The following is a 20,774-nucleotide window of genomic DNA, read 5'->3' on the forward strand; positions in this document are numbered from 1 at the left end:
AGCGCGAGTAAGACACGTGAGAAAGCACTGGAGAGAAATAGGTGACAGTTGATATGGTAAATTTGCTGACAACACAATGGTGCTAACAACTTCAATAGACCTCGAGCTGTTTTTGTTTGTAGAGTCGTCTTTTCTCTTATAATTTATTATTATCTAGTATTAAAAAGCGTTAGCGGTAAAGCTCGATTTGGTTTTATGAGAGAACTACTGTCTTTTAAGGGCGGCACAGTACCATATGTATACGCCGTAATACCACAGATGAACTACACCGCGCTTGTGCTATATATATACATTAGCTGCAACTCCTCACTGTATCGTAACCAGGGCTAGTTCAAGGAAACTCAACGACCGATATGAATCCATGCAACCTAACCTCATAAACGTCAGTGTTCAATTTTAGCATGCTCGCTGGTCTTGAAGTGCTCCCCGAGTGGATAGGTCGATGTGTGCTAACGACCGTCATTTCGTTGTTCTGTGCATGTACGATGATGCTACGTATAGTGTGCCACTATTTTGAACTTTGCACACACTACCGTACGTGCACACAACTATACTTACATTAAGTAAAATTTGGACTAAAACCGAGTATTCAAGTTTCCATGTTCATATTTTCAGGTACTAAAAAGAACAGCGAAACTAGAATTAAGCAGATATCAGTCGTAGTCTATTTGTAAACACTTCAATACATTGAACTGAGTGGTTTTAGTATAATTATCACCTGTCATCTACGTTCATCTATTCTTGAACTGTATCCTCTGCACGATGTTCCATTAAAAATATTACTATTATCCGATGGTAACTTAGCTTTTTGATTGTTACACTGTATTCAGGGTAAGCAGCTGGGCTTGGGCTAGAGCTTGCGCCCAGATGTACGACGAATAAACAAGAATTCGCATTTGCTCACTGCCCGACGCTCGGCCTTGGCAGGCAGATGGAACGCCACAGCATAGCTACCATTGTTGCAATAACAGGGACTATTGTCGTTGTTGCTACGTTAGGTATTTGTTGGTGAAACAGTAACGCAGAACTCTGCTGCTGACGGGAACCGCTTACTGCAGGTTTCTCGTTTTAGACCTTCTCGGTGGCAGCCTCTCAGCTAGGTTAACCATCCAGGCACGACCCCAGCCCTGTCAAGCTGCTTGCGCAGTTGTTTCCTCCTATTATCTCCACTAAGCCATGCCAGTAAGACTCGATGCTGTTGTCACTAGCGCCTGTGCGCAGGCCCGCAGACAGAAATTTGTTTCCATGGCCTACTACATCGAAGTACGTCGACGGCAGCGGTGATGTCGGCAGCCTTTTTTCAAAGCAAGAGCTTGCCGGTTCTTTACCGGCGGTAGTCTACTCGTCGTTGGTGGTGCCCCTGTGTCGATACGTATCAGTCGTCATTGGTTTCTCTCGACAGCGTTGTTAGTACTACAAATGGCTAGAAAAAATTTCAATTTGTCGAACTGTTCGAATTTTTAGATAGAAACGTCGTTTGCATAATCACTAGCAAGGTGAGCTGTGAACACGCTCAGTAACGACAAAGCCCTTCGGTCGCTAAATTTCATCGTTCATTAGGATCTGCAAGGTCTAAATAGGTGAATCCTGATCAATGCTTAATTGTAAGATATTAATGTTAAACGTAACACAAGTTCGTTACCGAATTCATCTAATCTGGTCATCGGGTCTGTGTTAAACAGACGTTGAAGTTTTCCTACAGTTTCAAAATTAAGTCCTACGATCCGTTCCTTAGCAGTTCGCTAATTGCTACGATATGTATTTTGTAAGCAGTATAATTGGTAGATCCTTGTATACGTATATAACTAACCCGCATCAAGAGGCCTGTGGACTCTGTTCTGGGTTGACCGTTGTCTTATGTCCTGTCAATAATTCGCATCGAGCGCGTTCGCCGTTTGCAGTAATAAGCGTGCTTCATTTATTACTGCTGCTGCTATCCTACGCTAAATAAATTGTAGCTAGTGGATAAAAAAACATTAGAGGAACACGAATTACGTGAAGTTGAACGCACTATAGAACTGCGCACTCCATATAGTAGCAATATAAATAGGATCCATCTGGCGTTTGCAATTAACTTGGTCCTACTTTTCTGAAGGGATTCAATGTTTTTCGGTGTGGCGTTTCGAAAAACAGCAAACATTGGGCCTAGTATTAGTGTTCAAGAACTTTAAGGACCAGTATTATTAATGTCGGTTACAAGACCTTGATATTATTGGAAATGCCGTCTTTGGGTGCAGTACGATGTAAACAAAAGGGTTTTTCCAGAGCAATTTACCTAGCCCAATCATCTCTTACTCTGACTCAACTCTCTTTCACTAGACTCTCAGAAGGGTTGACGACGTTCAGACTTTTAGCAATAATCTTACCTCATTTGTCTACTCGAACTAGATAAAATCTTGCTTCGACTACTTCATGCATAACGCAAGCACTGAAAGGCTGTTTTTCCCCGGAATCTCTTTTTGCTTTTTATCAATCCCGCTCATGCAGGCTACGCAGGCTTAAGTCGTAGGTTGAACATTGGCTAAGCAGTAGCTGATCTCCGTCTGGCAAGTCATCCTGCATTGTCAATCAGGCAGAGACGATCTGAACTCGATTTCACGTATCTGATAGCCAAGTGAGAGGCAATAGTATCACCGTTGTCGTCATTTAAGGTCCACTTTGTAACAGCAACGACAGCAGCAAAAGGTGGCTAGAAAAAAAGCCAAAGCTACCGAGCCTTGAAGACCGTTGCAGCGACAATCTAAATATCCATAACGACATCTGACGGGTATCTGGGGGCCGGTAGCAACCCAACGAGCCGTTAGCGGCGAAACCCGAACCAGAACGACACCAAGCTTAACACCGCTATAGTATATATATATATATAAAAACAATAGGAACTAAAGGGCGAACTATAAGAGTGTTCGTGCTAAGACTAATGACATTAATTTAAATTCGCTACTAATTTTAGTCAAGAGCAAGCCGGCGTCGCTGTGGGTAACATCGGCATCGATCGATTCATGACGCGGGTCATCTCTGCGCTGGCAGAAATTTCAAGATGGCGTGGGATATGCCGTCAAATTAGGACAGAAACCGCGCGTCGACTTGTTTACCAAGCTAGGCAAATGTTTGAAATCGATACGGTACCAATCACAATGTACCATAATAACCTTCTTTCTAGTTGTCATCTGTCAAGGCAGTTGATTGGAAGCCTCATTTTAACACAGTATCTCGCACCTTGCCCTTTTCAGTATCCTGTTGTGGGGTTCATTCTTGGAATCGATCTATGGACATACGACTGAGCTAGCAAATCCTAAAAACAAATCTAGCGTAAATGTTTGTTTACCATTTCCACTGAAAGTCGACTTCGTGTTTTTGATTGGACCGTACACGGATCTTTCTAGCTAAATTCGAAAACTATCACTTAGTACTAAACGTATCGATGTTGCCTTGACAGCTAGGAGGCGCTGTTTGCAAAGTTAGAAGTTGTCAACACATCATCTACTTTCGGATAAAAATACAACACAGAATGCGAATTAATTGAACACATCTCTATAAATATCCAATACGCTCTATCCAGGTTCGTTTAGCAGCGTTAATTTGCGTTTCACTATAACAGAACTTCATCAGTCCCCTTGCAAAAGCCATTTTTATAATTAAAATCGCAAAACAAAAACTTCTAAATTTAACGTTTTTTTTTTTTTCTATTTCTATACACATGTCAAAGGTTTCTGATGTTAGCACCCGAATTCATATCGAGGCAAGTGTTTAATGTAGAAGGTTGGAATAGCAGAGGAAACTCTTGGTTGCTTGGCGCGTAACTATTGTATAGGCCAGAAGTAGGCATGCTTTCTCCCAAGTTGAGAAGAATTCTAAACTTACTTTGCATTCGGGATATTTCACAACCAAGTTCGTAAGTGGAACAGCTTGAATACGTTCTATTCACCGTATAGTTACGATAGAGCTAGTACCGAAAACCCAACCGCTACGAGTGAGTTTAGCAAAGCGTAATGACGGAGGTTCAACAAGATCATCACAAAGCTGACGCACGATACGCTAAACGAACCTTGAAAGCTCGATAAGGTGTTTTCAAGCAGGCTTGGGTACGTCATGTGGACCGTAGTAATTTTATATAAACGGCTGTTGAATGTAGGCCTATTTTTAACAAAGCCTGGAAGAGCATTTACTAGACATAACCCTTTGAGCAACGTTTTCGATCAAACTAAATTGTACACTCTATCATGACTTTAGCTTCGCCCCTTTTGACGCCTAGGATGCTGAAATTGCTCCACATTGGACTGTATCAAAAAGAAGAAGAAATAAAGCTTAGATGTTTTAGTGAACCTTTTAAAACACCCACGGATCGAAATCTTTTCTTTTCTGAATATACGTTTGGGGTATTATGTTATGCACTGGCTTGGTTAATTGACCTATAGGGCTTCATTACCGTTATAAGCTACGATTACGTTATCCCTAATAATCTGCTTTACAAATAATAGCCCTATTTCTACGGAGAAAATGCGTCAGTCGCGACGTGAAAAGTCGCAGTTACTGGTTTTGTACAGTACGTACGATGCTGCGTTTTTTCAGGGCGAGCGCACGTTTCACTAATAGCAGCTTCCAACCGAATCGCCATCCGATATAGGAAGTGGATAAGATGCTTACTACGTAGATAGAGTACAAATGAGATGTACAGACCCATACGAGATGTATTTATCTCGATTTTTTGCCATCGTATTTCATAGAAGTGGCAATGAATACGCCGCTTGTCTCCGTACCGTTCCGTTGTTGTTTGCGTCATTGCACCTAGTCGCCGGCTGCACGGTTCTGCACGCTGCATAATCGCTCGCTGTTCGCAGACACGCATGCATGCATGCAGTTTATGCACATGTATACGCATGTTTGTCTCTGCGCCCGTTCATTATTTTCTAGCGCCATATGTCCGTGCTATTTAGGCCGCTCGCCACTGATAGTGTATATATACACCATCAGTCACTGCTATCGTAGATAAGTTCATTCGGTATACATTGAGCAATTTTGGTTTCGTAAACGCGTGCCTCTCAGGCTGGCGCCCTTGTCGCTGCTCACGGCTTATATCAATGACTGGGACAAATGTACCATACGAGACTGACGCCAACACAGTCGATTGTTGTTCGTTAATTAGCGTCAAAGCAGAAGCCAAGCAAGATTACTCTCGGCGCGACAATCGACCAATGTAACCGTCGCCTCTGTCGCTACCGGTCACCATTTCTGATGCCGCCAGCCATAGCCCGTAGCTCAAGCCACTTTGTTGGACGGTAGGGTACCGCTGACCAATACCTGATTCAACAGCATTGTCATATCCGTGACACGGTTCGTTTGTCTACAGTCCATCTAGTGTAGCGACGGGGAATCACCGTTAATATGTATAGACTCTCTAATGACAATTACGGCTGATTAACGCAAGGTCCGTGGTAGAAAAGGTGGGAAACCCGAAGCATGGACACACACAAATATGTGCGACTGACAAGCTTTATTTTTGTTGTTGACAACAAAAATAATAAAATACAACACTGAATTTGAGTATGACGAGGTCTGTGTATGTGACGACGGCGCTTCAAAATGAACAAAACGGTATTTATGGATGAACAGCTAAGAATAATCGTCGTATATGTAAGAATTGAAGTTCGCTTGAAACCTGCGCAAGTACGACTACGTCTGGATTCGTTCGAAATCTCAGAGGTGGCTTCTTTCAGAGCTAAGAGATTATTCTTGCTCGTAGACGAAGAAAGGGCACCTTGGTACTGGTTTGAAGGCAGACAAGGAAGTGCATGAGGTTTTGCTTGTACATCAAGCAAAACATCTCGCAAGGCAAGGATCAACCTAAATTGCTTTATCATTCGCGTGCGCCGTATCTCGAATGAATGCCACCGTACCTGTGTTCAATAAGATAGGTAATTTCGAGTACTTTATTTCGGATGATGAGAAAAATTATTTCAAAATATATCAAACGAGGTTTTGTTTCGCCATAATAATGCCACAAAGCGGTTCACAGGTCATAATATTATATGCTAAGCTGAACATAGAGTGACATATTCGTCTGCTTGTCATCTAGGGCGAGAGTCAAACAGTCCACGAAGCGTTTGTCTAGCTTTCTCAGTGTTACGGTAGATTAGTCATGAATGAAAACAGTCGTATTGCTTAGTTATGAAGCCCTTCAGCTCTTCAAGTCTGCAGTCATGATCTGCGCCACGCTACAGCCGAGATATATTATGATTAGTGATATCTATTCGTCATCAAGCAATATGAATACGATACAAACACTCAACAACGATATATTCATGGATAAACGTTGTTTTGTACCCTGATATGTTTGTTCTTTAAGGCCTGGTGCTAGATATTGGCTCTCGTAGCTTTGCGGGTTAAGACCAGAAGGACAAGCAATGCTCTATGTCAAGCAAGATCAATTTCGCTAGCCCCGCGCATCGTGTCCTTCTTCGCGCTCTTGTCCCGCTTGCGGTTCTGTCCTTCAGTACAAAAATAAAAACCAAACGCGCTTGAAATAGTCAGGTCGGCAAAAGGAAAAGGTTGCTAACGCATATACTGTTATAATTATTATCAGTTAACAATAACGGTAATAATAGTATGATACTCTTACTCAAACAATCATTACGAAAGACCACTACGATTGTGTTTACAAATTTATTCAGATTACGAATGAATGGTAAGTAAGTGACATAATTGCTTTTAACGAAGTCTAATCTGCTGACGCGTTTTGCTTGTTAGAAAGGGGGCTGGTTATTGTTTCCCCCACTGTACGATCCTATTGTACACACACGTAACCATGAAACAATGTTTGCAGTATAGCAGAAGTACACAGGCCAAAAATTTTTCACTTAAACCTGCAGAACCATGCAACCTTCCACGAAAGCCCTGTGATAGATAGCACCGCCTCTTCTCAAGCTGTAGAACTTTATTAGCGTGGTATAGAAATGGTTTCTTGTATACTGTCATGACAGCGTTAAACCATAGTGCACCACATAATAAATACACTGAGGTCAAACGTATAGAGCTTTGAAACCACGGGAATATCACTTAATTTATTCGTTTCTTTTTTCTTTTCCAGCCATCCTATCTGAATTCTTTCATATTGGCATTTTCCCAACGGAGTAACGTAATATTCCGTGCGTGATAGCCCACTGCTCTGACAGGACAGCCCACCGCCAGGACAACAACAGAGCCTAATTTTTAGTTGCAATTGTTAGATTGTTCTTTGTGTTTTTGTCGCATTTTAGCGTATATTTCATATTGTTAGAAAAGTAATTATTTTGCGCTTCTTCGGTGTGCGAACGCTGTTTGTTTTGTTTGTGTTGTTCCCGTTTAACTTCTAAAAGTTTTATGTCCGAGCAAATTATACTTCCTATAAATTTGTGTTCCCGTAGCTCGATTTCGATTAACGAACGGAGTCTCTTTGCTGAAGAAAAATATATCCGAATTTATCAAGACCAACCAAAACTGAGGTTAGCTGAATCTGATTTCGAAAAGGTCGGCATCTCGAATTTTTTAAATCAACTCGTTATTGGAGATAAGAAATGAGGCAAAATTCACTTGAAAAGTCAAATGTGTTTGTCACTGATACGGACATGGAATAGCTTGTCTCACCTTCGATGATAATATATGATGCGAAAGAAAATCTTGGCGCGGTGGATCCTTCAGTATCGTTTTAGAGCCCGCCTTTCACTCACCTACGACAGACCTGGGCGTCTGCTTGAACGTTTGGCCAAAAAAACGGTGCATTATTATACCCTTCCTTGTCAATGGCTTCATTGTGCTTAAAGCCCTGAAATTAACATTTTCGATAATTTTTATGTTTGTTTCTTAAATTGAGAAAAAAAACTGACCACCATTATTCTATCCATATGATGTCTGTGCCTGAACTACATTATTGAGTTCCGAACGGTGAATCTACTCTATTTACTCATCTCTGTATGGTAACGCTGACAGCATTTGTCTATTGGCGTGCGAATGGAAATTGGTCAGCTATTATTATATCTACAAAAAAATGTAACCATTTTGGTGCAAATGAAAAAAGTGGTAATTCATGGACGAGAGAAGCTTTGAAACTGAACGCTCAAAACAGCAGGATCAGCTCACCACGTACACAAAGTAACTTAAGTGTTTCGCCCGAAAAAAATCGAAGATTATCTACGCGTAATCTAGATTAAATAGAGTACGTCAAAAATATCCGGATTTATTTTAGCTGCTTGTATTTTTTACTTATTGTCGTTGATTTCAGGGGTCAGTCTCTGGAGATGAGCGTTCGCCTCCACTCGCAATATCATGTGCGGCCGGTGCTGGGCACAAGACAGCCGCCGCCGGCGGCCCGATCGGGGCACCCCCACCTACCGAGCACCATCAGCAGCCCCAACAGCCCGATGTAGGCCCGCCAATGATTCCCAGCGACGAAGAGCTGGCCGCTAGTCAACAACTGTCCGAGGCAGCGGCCACACTCGAGGCTTTGAATGGACCTAAACGTTTACACGTGTCCAATATCCCATTCCGTTTTCGTGAACCAGATTTAAGGCAACTCTTTGGCGAGTTCGGCGTTATTCTTGACGTGGAAATCATCTTTAATGAAAGGGGATCCAAGGTAGGTCTTAAAAGGCAATTCAATCAAGCGTTTATGTAAGGCAATTAGGACACCTTCAATGCAGATGGCCCAGTGTTGCTGCTCCGATCAGTTTTATATTATCAAGCACGCGATATATGAGTAACGTGTGATGACAACAGTTGTCTTTGTAAAATCAAACAGCAATAGCAAGACAGCAAAAAATATAATTTAACTCTTAACATTGTTTTTCTGCAAAAAAGAGTCCAATCTCCATCTATTATACATGGAGCTGACTCCGCCCAACCACCAAACAGCCGATATTAGAACCCTTTGAGAACCATTTTATTGAAATGAAAAAGGTCTGTTGAGTATTGTACGGTTATAGAGCCAAGCTCGCGCACACTCTAATCAATAGCGCCAGAGTAGTGAAAAGACTTCGGCTAAATTTGCCCTCGAGGCCCTCGAGAAGCCCTATGCTGTAGTCGTCGAACGTAATGCATGTTCGTCATGGGCTGCCTGGTTTGGTAGATTTCAGGAAAAGTTTTGTGGTCGTATAGGAAGTTGGAAGCTGCTATTTTTTGTGTCGTAACTTGTGTGGTCATTTAGTTTCGAACTATCTCATCAATGAAAATTGTTCAGTCTAATATCAGGCGGCGCGCTTTTTCAAAAAAGCTTCTTTGTTTTCTTTGTTACTTTCTTAGGTAATGCGAAACGCTTACCTGTAAATAAGGGCTTTCGCTCATTTCGACACGATATTGAAATGCTCGAGAGTTGGTGAGAAGCTAACAGTGTAATAAAATCAAGAGCAAAATATGCACATAAGAGCTACTAATTAGATCTGAGGCAATTTAAAAAAAAATATATTCCCGGTGTAGCTACACACGCTGTAGGTCGACACGTACGGAGAACTGTAAACTTACTTTGAGTCCCTTACCGTTCTTGATCTTTATTTTTCCGTATTGTTCATTGGCGTTCGTTATTCATAACGCTATAACTAAACTATATTGAAAAAGAACTAAATAATCAGTTCGCAGACACAACTTAGCCTAGTTTTAATTGCTGCGCCGTTGTTAGCTTTTTTCCTAAAAAGCACCAGCATTGAGATACTGCTAAGCAGTGCTCTCTACCATAAGCTGGCGTACGAATGGCAGGTTTACTTTGAGTCTATCGTTCGCAGCGGACTATCTTATGGATTCCTTTCCTTGGTAATACCTATACGGATGCTGAGTTAGATAGGTAACGCTATATGAAACGCTTTGCATTGTCAATGGCTGCTTTCACCTTGCCCGCATGCTTCTTTTATTGCAGATAGATGTTTATATCTGCTCGTAATGGATCTTTCGCGTCCATTGTTTTCCAGCTATTGACTATAGAGAATACGGCAGCTTAAGCTTCTCTAGTGGCAACGAACTGCTCCAGTTCACCGGGCGTCAGTTCGACACCTCGTTTTGGGCCTGCGGATGGGTCAAGGCTAAATGTAATAGCTCAAGTGTCTGCTGTGTGAAGTGATCTCCTTATGAGGGAGAAAAAGAGGATCCGCCAGATGCTTTTACTTCGCTGTGCTGTTTCCTGTTTGGTGGTCGTAATACTCCACTGACCAGCTTTTGCTTTTGTGCTTTTGGCAACGGGAACGGCTGTAACGGCTAAGTATGCGCATACTCCGTATAATGTATGGTGCAGTGCTTTGCGCATTATCCTTAATGCTGTATGTCTAGGCATACGGGTTGCCGAAGGGGGCCGCAGAAACCCTGGTGGCATTTCCATTTCCCGCCGATGTTTCCCCTTCTCCTGAAGGTGCCTATATATATATTTCACTTGAAGGCCGTACTAAAACAACTTCCCAATCGTAAAATGTATTTGTTCGTTTGAAATTCAAATGTATGTGCATTAAAAGGGTAAACAGCAACGGTGTTACTGAAACAAAACTGTTCGATGGAAGATACGACCATGAGCGATTTTTGCATGTAACCATAACTAAGATGAAGGTCTTGAACAATGAACTTACATGCGGGTCTATTTATGAAAATTTGTTGCCGTATGAAACACTTGGGGATATACGTATGAGAATACGCTAAAGCACCGTATTAATTTAGATAGATACTGTCTCTATGTATGCATTAAGCTAGATTTGGTGCAGCTATTCTACTAAGAATCCTTTGGTGCCTCGTTGCCATCCTACAGTGATTTATACCTAGTACACACCCTATTCTCGCCTTTCGTTTTCCTTAGGTGTCCTTAGCTTTTTCTACTGGTTTCTATGGCGTTGCATGGCACATTAAATTAAGCAGTAACTTAGATTCTTATAGCAGAAAAGGTCACAAAAGTTGTGTCGCACTGCGTGTTTCAGGGTTTCGGCTTTGTAACGTTTGCTCTGGGGTCTGATGCAGACCGTGCTCGGAACGCACTGAATGGTGCCGTTGTTGAGGGACGAACTATCGAGGTAAGACGGATATCGAAATATGAAAGGAAGGATATTGATTACATAAGCGTGATCGCTACGAATTTTTGCACCGCGAATGTCATGCGAAGGTTAACTCCAAGTAAATGTGATAATAAAAAAGTGGAATTAATTTTATGTATTGTAATTAACTGTGATAAAGGAGAAATTTATTAAATTAACAGAACATAGCAAATAGTGTTTCCTTCTATGAATTATTGAAAATAATGAAAATGAAAATGAATTTTAAGATTTGTAGTGTTATGAGTCCTTGTCCTCCCTGTTGTTCCTACCTGACACCTTAGTTGTGCCAGCCACTCCAAAACAAGAAGGACGACAACGTGCCCTCATTCCTTAATTTGCTTGTAACGTGTTTTTATGATAATTATTATTATTATAGTTATTATTATTATTAATCTACTTTCTAGTTCACCATTTTTTTTTTTTTTTTTTCGCTCCTGCGTGACAGAAGAGATTCATTCATCCATGAAGCACCTCGACAAAGGACAACTAATGATCCTTATTTTTCTGTCATATCTCCCTGAAGATATTCTCTTTATGCGTAAATCACCGTTTGTAAAAGTCTTAAGCAGTTTTATTTCTATTACCGTAAACATAAATCAGTCGTTTCCAGGAAAACGTTCACGTGTGGCCTCATGATTCAGCAAGATAAGCTTAATGAGCGGCAAACGAAGCAGCGGATGATTCAAAGTTGGTGCCGGGCACCATGCCCCATGCCCCATTTCTAATGTCATGGTCCGTTAATGACAAAAGTTGTTAGTCGACTCCAAATGGAGTAAGTTTTCCCATCTGATCACGAAGACGATGATCATTCTGCCGCCTGATATTCTGCACACTCACTGCCATTACCACTATTATTACGGCAACAATTACAAAAATGATGGTTCTAAGGCTATTTGTATCTTTATTCCGACAACAGAACATTACAGCTTGCCTTAATGCTCGTGTATCCCTTCCACTGTGACTCGTGCTAGGTATCTTTCTAAATGGCATTTCTAGCCGGCTTCACGCTGCATTCGTTAATATGTTACTGTATTGCGTAATACTAGAGGTTGTTGCAGAGATATTCTTCAAACCTGCTCATTATTTAATGTGGCATTGAAGAAAGATCGCACGTATTTGGTAGGTTTCGTGAGATCTAAAATCATTGACTTGTTGGGCTTTTGCTAGTTTCCTGAAGGTGCTCAAGTGTTTTGTATGATAGGGATGTATCTGTAGAGGTCTTCGTCAAAAGCTACACATGACTCAGTACTGCGCAGGCACAAAACTCGCATCAGAAGACTGCAAGTCGGAACCGCCTCTTTTACAGAATTCATATAAAAAGCGAAATTGGTTTATGTTTTAAAGCCAGCTAAAAGGCGGGCCTCAAATGTCAGTCTCCTTTAGATCTTTATATTCGTTCTAATCGATGACGCTCAACCGTGTTGTTTTGACGCCAGCACAGTCTATTGCGGCCATTGGGACTGATTTAGATTGGGCTGCCAGGAAGCATATATACAAGTTACCGTAAACCAAGTTGACAGTCCCCTTTGGGAATTTTCCCGCAAGCTGTTTATCTCCATATATCAAACAAAGAGGTATTACACAGCAGGCTTCTATCAATATATAGAGTTTAAGTGTGGCATGTTTTCTGCACGCGGTCGACAAAGGAGCAAACTTTTATCTGCCTAGAACAGGTTAATTAAAATTCAGCGACCCACAACGATTAGCCACTAAGTTGCATTCGATGGGCTGATTCCGCCAAGTATTCATCTAGGAAACATGGGTAGCTTGCATTTATCTGTGATAATTACGTATCATTCGCGTTTTTTTTTTTTTCGCGGACTGTATCTTCCCAGTAATCAGAAGTAGACGCGAGCTATAGCAATGTATATGGTCGTTACCCGCTGAAGTCAATATTAAACGTTTCTTAGAAACATTAGCATTCTGCTACTATTCTCAGCCGTTATTATTGACGACCTCTTACTGAAAAAGTGTAGCCTAAGGTACAGGTCGGTTCAATCATGTCCAACCTGGCGAATAAGGATAAGCGTTTCTCTCGTACAAATTACTTTTTTTGATTTCTTGAGTGGAGACAAAAAAAGCTTTATGTCGGTTAGACATTGTTACTTTATTGCAATAGTTACCAATAACTCTTAGCATCAAAAGCTGGTACGCGAGTAACTATGCAAACAGTGCATCGGAGTCCATTTGGGATTGTTCCAAAGTCGCTCCATCAAAAGAGTGCTTTTTGGTATTATGAATTAAATAGAGGAGTGATGTCACACAACACGCTATTTAATGGTGTGCCATATACATAAGCTGCTACAAGTCTTAAAAAAAACTTTATGACTTTAAACCAAGGCGTCGCTAGCAAGCGAAGTAAGGCTGGTAAATGTTCAAGCTTTTAAAAAACTAAGTAAAATCCACTTGAATTTGCTCTAGGAATGAAAAAGATTGTTCAGTTTCGAAAATTTATGCTTAGTGATCAATCTTTTGTTCCGTCGGCAGTACTGCGAAAATTCATCGAAAATTGAGACACAATATACTATCTCGGGTCCCTCAAGACATTCATGGGCCGTTAGTACGGCAATCCAGCCCAGTTTCTTGATACAACGCCAGACCTCATCGCCATGCCACAATTACTTCCTGAATTGAACAATGGGGTATCCAACGTTGGCTTCCGCCCGTCTGTTTTCCCACTCCCCAGTTCGTGTGATTACGGGGCTTTTCAAGCTTTCCATGCCCCAAAAAGGTTAACTGGTGGCGCAAGTGTATCCCACCATTAATTTACTTCGGGAAACTGTATACCGAGAAATTAGATGTAGTAGGTTATGTAGCTGTGCCAGAACGCTGGATAGCCGAGAAAAATACGCATATATAAATGCACATCGTTAATATATATATACATATATATATTTTTTTTTTTTTACCACTTGTGTAAGTAAAAAAAGCAACGTGAAATACATTATTCGTCCACGCTATAAGACCTAACTGCACTCTTCGTGTCAGTGTTGCAATATGCGGATATGTAGGACAGCCCGCGCTCTCGGCTAGTTTGTTGTTTTAAATGCTAAACGTTTACGAATACGACGGCACCCGTATGTGAGCCGGCCAATGTCTCTTCTAGCAAAGCTGTTCAATTACCCACAGCATTTTTCTACCGCCTGTTCTATTTGCTTAGACTAAATTTTTCCTCTGCTGAAATGATCCCCATTAAACCTTGCACGTACGCACTTCGGCATTCTTTGCAACCTTGAATGAAAGCGGACGTAGGAATACATGCGTTTGATACCTAGGTTTCGGCAACCTTTACAGACAGTCATCACCTTTTGATTTGAAGATTAACATCACGGCCGAAGTGGAAACACTTAGGCACTGACTTTACAGAACGGTTGCATGTGCACCAGTCTTCCTCGAGAGACAAAACAGGATAACGGCGTCAGTCTGGGCTCGCGTGATCTCCATTAGCGCGGTGTTCCCTTTGATTCGATACAAAAACCCACTCACAACTACGTACCAAGGAATATTTGGCTGTGCATCTAGTGCTTCAAGAACTCCATAGCGGCGTTACACCCACCGCTAGTTCTTTGTTACGTATGCACTGGATCTAGCTGCTGTTCGCACCGGGATCTTTAGGTTGAAAGCGACTTTGCAGACTATAGCAGGCACAGAACCTTGCTGCTCACAGAAACACGCTGACCAACTTTGCCAACATGTCAACTTGAACTATATTTCGGTACATTTGATCGCCCCGTGCAAACCTCGCAAGGGCAATGAAGCTAATTGATAAAGCTATATCAGGCAGGATTGCTTAATGCCGTCTAGAAACGCCCGGAATTTGAACGAAAACCTGACACGTTCCAAGACAAGATGTTTCGCCTGGGCGAACGCGTACGGGTCCTCAAAACCTCCCCAGCCCCACGCACACTACCCTGACGCATAAGGTGGAAATTGCTCGAATAGACAAGCTTTGAGCTTCTCGTACGTTTTCACATTGTGCACAGCGGGTTCGAACCAACATTGGGCTGGGCCTAACAGAAGTTCATAACATAAATTAAGCAGGCGCTTGTGTGAGCTGCCGTAAACACCTGTCGCTCTTTCCACCATTTTAATCCACTGCGCGGGCGTCGATAGTTAGAAAATGGTAGAGTCAACGACGCGACATCCCCTACATTCTGTCAAACGTCCGACCATAAGCCTTAATCTAAGACCTCGGCCGACCACTTCGTCCAACAAACCAACTAATATCGTGGTAACGTGACTTCATTGTTTTTTTGCTACTACGAGTTGTAGTCCCAGCGTATTAGTATCGCTATGCATGCGAGTATATATATATATTTTAGGCTGCTATAAGCGAATCCAATGAGTTTGAAACTGAAGAACTTTTGAGCCCGCTGAGTTAGAACGATGATTTTTTTAATACGTGTTAAAGTTACTCTCCTTTATTTTCCACGCATTTGTCCTAGCCCACTACTTTTCTACAGATGTATGGCTTCTCGAGATAAATCTCGAGGATAAGTTTGCCCACAAGTCATCTTTTTAGGTCATGGGAAGCCCCGTAATCACAGAGACTTAGATCGAGAGAATAGGCGGGTCTAAGCCAACGTTAAGTACTCCTTTGTCCAATGCAGAGAGTAATTGAGTTAGCGTAGCCAACGTCCTTCTGATTGCCATGCCAACAGTCGATGAGCCTCTGAAAAAATTCGATATAGCGGGCTACATTCATTATTTCATTTTAGATGAATATCTCATAGTAGCAGATGATCCTAATGTCAGTTGCAAGTGCTACCGTTACCATACGTCCCGACACTGCCTCCGAACTGGATTTCCCTTTAGGGCTACACCATTTGCTCATTTGGCCCTTCTCCGACTAGGTGTAGATACGGAATTATGCATTGTCTATAGCGATCGTATGCTTGAAGCGCGTTTTATGCAAAATGCACCTGAAATACGTTCTACACATTTCCAAGTAGTGTGGAATCAATCTACGGGATTTTCTTTACTCACATGGCCTGTTTTCAGTACTTGTGTTATAGTTCTGTTACAGGTTATATGTGGAATGGTAGTTTTGCTCAGAGCCCTTAGATCTCCAGCTCTGCTTTCGTGCAAAGCGTTCTCAATCATGGCAGTGTATACTTGTCCTTCCGGTCCTGACATCTGGTCATTTTAGCACTCTACTAGGCTCCTCAACACTCCAGTTTCCGTTCTTAAGACATCCGCACCACCTACGTTGTTCTTTCGTTTAAGGCCTCCTTGACTAATGTTTTCATTAAGCTTCGATTAATTTTTGTAGCTCTGTGAAAATTTCTATTCCTTCCAAGAATCAAAACTCGAGTAGTGAGCATTGACTTCCAAGACTATAAAATATTTGTCCTCCCGCTCATTTCTTCTAAAATAAATTTAATTTTATCTGGCAGCAGCAGCAGCAGCAGCAGCACGTAGTTCAAAAGCTAATAAATTATGAAATCTGCCCGATTCGTTTGTAACAGACCAATATATATGTGGCACGGAAAAAAATTAGGCGTATATATATATATATATATATATATATATATATATAGTGGTGTTAAAAAAAGTATTGACCCTTTAAGCCAAAATTAAAAAAATAAACACAATTCACAGAGAGTTGTAATGGCCGAAACAGATAATGGTCCTATAGTGCGAGATACGGGCTATGATGAATTAAAGTTTCCGATTTAAGTTCTTTTAATTTTTTTCCGGGTAACTAGTTCTCTATGTGGTCTGATGACGTGCATTCCCAACGGACCTTTTTTTTCCGATGGCTAACTATAGTTTTCTTAGTTGTTGGCAGTAGAGGCTTGAATCAATCGATTTCACAGTTAATGATGTACAATTGTTTTCGAATCATACCAAACAGATAGAATCAATCACAGTGTTCGGTATCATTCTGGGCTTTGGGGCAGATAGTGAAACATCTCTACCACACATTACTCTTCTATGTTATCACGATTCGTGACCAACTGCTTTAGACCAATTGCCCAGTTTCGTTGGGTTCCTGTAGGCTACGGTCTAGTAAATTCATTAGCGTCAATTTATATTGCACCCAAACACTGGATTTTTTGCAGCCGGTTTTAAAACTGTTTGGACAAAACAATTCTCTGATTTTTGCTTCCGGCATAACTTATTTACCCGAAGTTTCATCAGCTTCTTTCGAAATACTGCGAAACTACTACGAGGAGGATGCCTCACATCAAAATGTTTAAAACGGAAGCATCCGTTCGTGCCGGTGAAGCCAGAGATAGCACAATTTTTTGCCTTTACCGTAACGAAATTTTTTTCGTTACATATGTCATATTGTAACGAGATTTCTACAGAAACCTCACATATTCTGGACATAATTCATATTACCTGAGATATGAAGTTTTTCAACAATACACGTCTATATATATATATATATATGAGACGTTTGCAGCTTTTTCTTCCATAATGCGTTTATCCAACGCCGTAAAAGCTTCAAAACTGAGCGCTGCAGCGAACTTTGAAGATGAAGGCTCAACTAGAATTAGTGATTACTTCAGCAGTAGCAGGGCTTGCTAGTTTGTTATAAGCTGCTCTTTTTCAGGGGTAGCATGGAAATGGTACGATTCATATGTCCATAACATGATCGAATTTAATACGTAGTAGTGGTAACTGTCGCAGAATATTGATATCATCGCGACGTAAATAGCTAAACAGGATCAATTCGAGTTATTTTTGTGATTAATCCGGGCGATAAAGATAATCTACCAAATGAACAAACATTTCATGTGAGACATTTCATGTGAGAGAGAGTGTTTATAAAAACAAACGGTAGTTATATGATAATCCTAGCATAAATTACATTCCCTTTGACGCTTAAATTTTTTCAGGACAATAAGTATTTATTGCATTGTCACCTAACCCATATGGCAAAAGTGTCCTTCATCTCACCATCGTTGCCATTGCTAGGATGAACTGCTTGAACAAGATAGCTGTTTTATAAAAAATTATAACTGCATTCTGTTTAAAACTGGAAAATGAAGCGAGCGATTTTTACGTTTGCCGTCATGTCGTGTTTCGTTAAAACTCTGCGGCTGCTTACAACCCATATGCTTGGGTTTGGCCTAAAGCGGTCAGAAAATGCGGATTCCTTATATTGGATGTGACAGGCTTATAAGATTTCCATCTTCGTATTCCTTTCTTTTCAACTGGTGGCGTCTAGCTCAACATTGTATGTCTAATGAGCTGTAGTTAATCTGGCAGGGGCCAAGTAATCAGTATAGTTTTTAGATACATGGCTATTTTTACAGAAACGCGTTACTTAGCATGTAGCACCACCAATCGATGTTGGACTAAATGATACTGCAGTTTAAGTTAGAAGATTAAAGAGCGCCAGTTCATAGATGCCACGTTCTAAGCGCACGCCTATAAGACAGATGTGCTTCTAGCCTGCTATAGTTGTATGTAGTATACGAAGCTAAAGCAGAACAATAACTCGTTGCTCTAGTCAGCAAAGTACATTAGTAGAGATAGCACTCTTGGTCATTTCCTTTTATAATTAACAACGGTAAGATCTGTTCCTTAAGCCATCATGCTCTGGTTCACATAGAGTTCAGGAAATGCCTCCATACATAGCTCGATCCGGAATTTAACTATTACATTTGCGTTCCCCATAGATTTCGTCCGTTCCAGGCCGCTTGTTATCAATCGAATTCAGTAACCTCGATGCCTGCCTTAATTATTTCTATGAATCGATGAGTCGAAGTTCTGGAAAACGAGAAGCTACGTACGTTCATGCCTAAATCATTATTTTCGTCGTTTCGTAGCTTCAAAATATCAGTCATTCATACTGCTGTCTTCTACTTTACTTCTCAAGCTACGTTTTAATGGATAATCGTACTGCCACACATATCACTATGAAAGCGTAACGATGTTCAATCTTACCGTATACACTGAGTCTGTTTTGCCGGATCAAGAACTGAAATTACCGGGTGAAGTACACGAAAAATTGGTGCGAACAAGTTCCGATTTTTGATTCAGACTTCTTACGTTTGTTCTGTCAGCCTAGTTAGCCGCGTTGGCGTAATCTGAACGGTTCGCAAGGGATAGAAACGTTGTCTTTAACCTACGTTTCCTTACGAAATATGCCCAACGGTTCCGAATTTGTTTCTACTGCCGAACAAACAGCTGTTCGGGACTTCACGTCGAGCCAGGTACTTTGCGCTTGCTAAGCTTATCGCACCGGCCATAGCCTTCCGTCCTGTCAGGTACATTCGGTCCAGATACATCTATCCGCTCACTCAGTAGCAAACCAGTGTGAGTTCTCTCTCATTACTGTTCTCCACCGCGTAGGTCGAGGACTTCAAGTATCTCGCAGCCCCTTCTATAGCGCGCACGTAGTGACATGTGCCCGGTAGCAAAAAACAGTGCGTTCAGCTCACGATGTATCGTACGAAGTACTGAGTGATCATAATACTATAGATGTGTGATGGCGAGGAGAACTGCTGGTGCCATATGCATGGCACCAAAGTGTTTACGCCGCTACAATTGATTATATTATGTACGGCGTATTGGACTTACCGACGTTCACCATGCTAGCATGCCATACACGGCGTTTTTCGATGACTATGGTATGAAATGTGTTTTTAAGACCTATCTAACCCTAGGTTTGAACTTTGGAGTTGCGCCGCTAACTGATATTGTTAGCCTAGAAGTAGGTATTATTCTTTGACTGACAAGAATCATCAATAAGATTTTAACAGTTTTTCTAGAATCATTGTCTTGTTTGTTTTCTTTATTTCTCTAGCGCTCTCGATGCGAAATTAATAGAAGTAGTGATTAGGGCTTCTCTTGTCGTTGACTGCGTCTGAACTTGAAACTTTTGTGTTTGTGAGCGGACCTGCGCTGCTATTGTTACAATGAATGCCCGATACAGTGAATGATGGAGTAATCATAATGGCAGTGGTAATGTTGGGTTGACGATAATAATAATAACGAGTCTGCGGAAATGGGTCTTTTGGGCCCGGGTATAAGCTGCTTAGTGTCATCCGCTTGGTCGGTAGGCGGGTTATTATGACGGTTAATCAGTGAGTGAATGCACCGTGCAAATCTATAAATGAGCATCATCTGTAACTCGAATCATTCGTTGTTGCTTCCGTTTTCGTCTCTTCTGTTCGTTTTGTCGACTTCTCTCCGTTGACCGTACGCTTTATCAACAAATGTCCATAGGTTAACAACGCCACCGCACGAGTGCATACGAAACGAGCGGCATCGCTTGCGGCATCAAGTAGGTGAACACACAAAATCATAAATCACCTTACTATCTCTACGATAATTTTTATTTTCTACTTGTGGACTAAATAGGATTTACCTGTATGGACCGAATTAGACCTACATGTATATCTATTTATACGCACGCACCCGCACAGTTTACTCGTATCGGGTCACAGGGAGCTTTTTTTAGAGCCAGACTTAGTGATTAGACGTTAAACATCAAATACTATTTCATTAACGTAGAGCTCTAAGGAGGGAAACGTCATGCTAAACAGGTCTGTTACCCTGGCCACGACCAAATTTAGTGAACGGTATGAATGATTTAAATAACTATAGGTAAGTTTTCAACTCCTTTGACATGCCCTGCGTTTAATTTCGTTGCCTAATTGCAAATGAAAGGGTAAGTGTGTTGTCCGACAGGTGTTCAAGTACAAAATATTATTTGATCTATGGGTTTACAGCCCTACAGCTAAGTGTGTAATCAGGCCCGATCTACAATTTGTTTCTCTTTCA

The 20,774-nt window shown here is 41.3% G+C and overlaps 1 protein-coding gene and 1 long non-coding RNA gene across 2 annotated transcripts in view; one reads left to right on the plus strand and one right to left on the minus strand.

Annotated features, from left to right (window-relative positions):
• LOC111261013 (uncharacterized) overlaps positions 1–20,774 on the plus strand; it is a 70,844-nt gene that overhangs the window by 40,669 nt on the left and 9,401 nt on the right. Inside the window, exons 2-4 of the mRNA XM_022834177.2 lie at positions 8,255–8,608; positions 10,917–11,009; positions 20,217–20,274. Of these exons, the coding sequence (XP_022689912.1) occupies positions 8,255–8,608; positions 10,917–11,009; positions 20,217–20,274 (505 nt within the window). The remainder of the gene's footprint in view (positions 1–8,254; positions 8,609–10,916; positions 11,010–20,216; positions 20,275–20,774) is intronic.
• LOC147753417 (uncharacterized) lies at positions 6,770–19,317 on the minus strand. Its single transcript, XR_015311321.1, has 3 exons — positions 18,933–19,317; positions 7,621–7,798; positions 6,770–7,199 (listed from the first exon to the last, which is right to left on the minus strand). It is a non-coding gene; the product is annotated as an uncharacterized LOC147753417 (long non-coding RNA).

The sequence above is a fragment of the Varroa jacobsoni genome, unplaced genomic scaffold, assembly GCF_002532875.2.
Source record: "Varroa jacobsoni isolate VJ856 unplaced genomic scaffold, vjacob_1.0 scaffold_509, whole genome shotgun sequence".
NCBI classification, from domain to species: domain Eukaryota; kingdom Metazoa; phylum Arthropoda; class Arachnida; order Mesostigmata; family Varroidae; genus Varroa; species Varroa jacobsoni.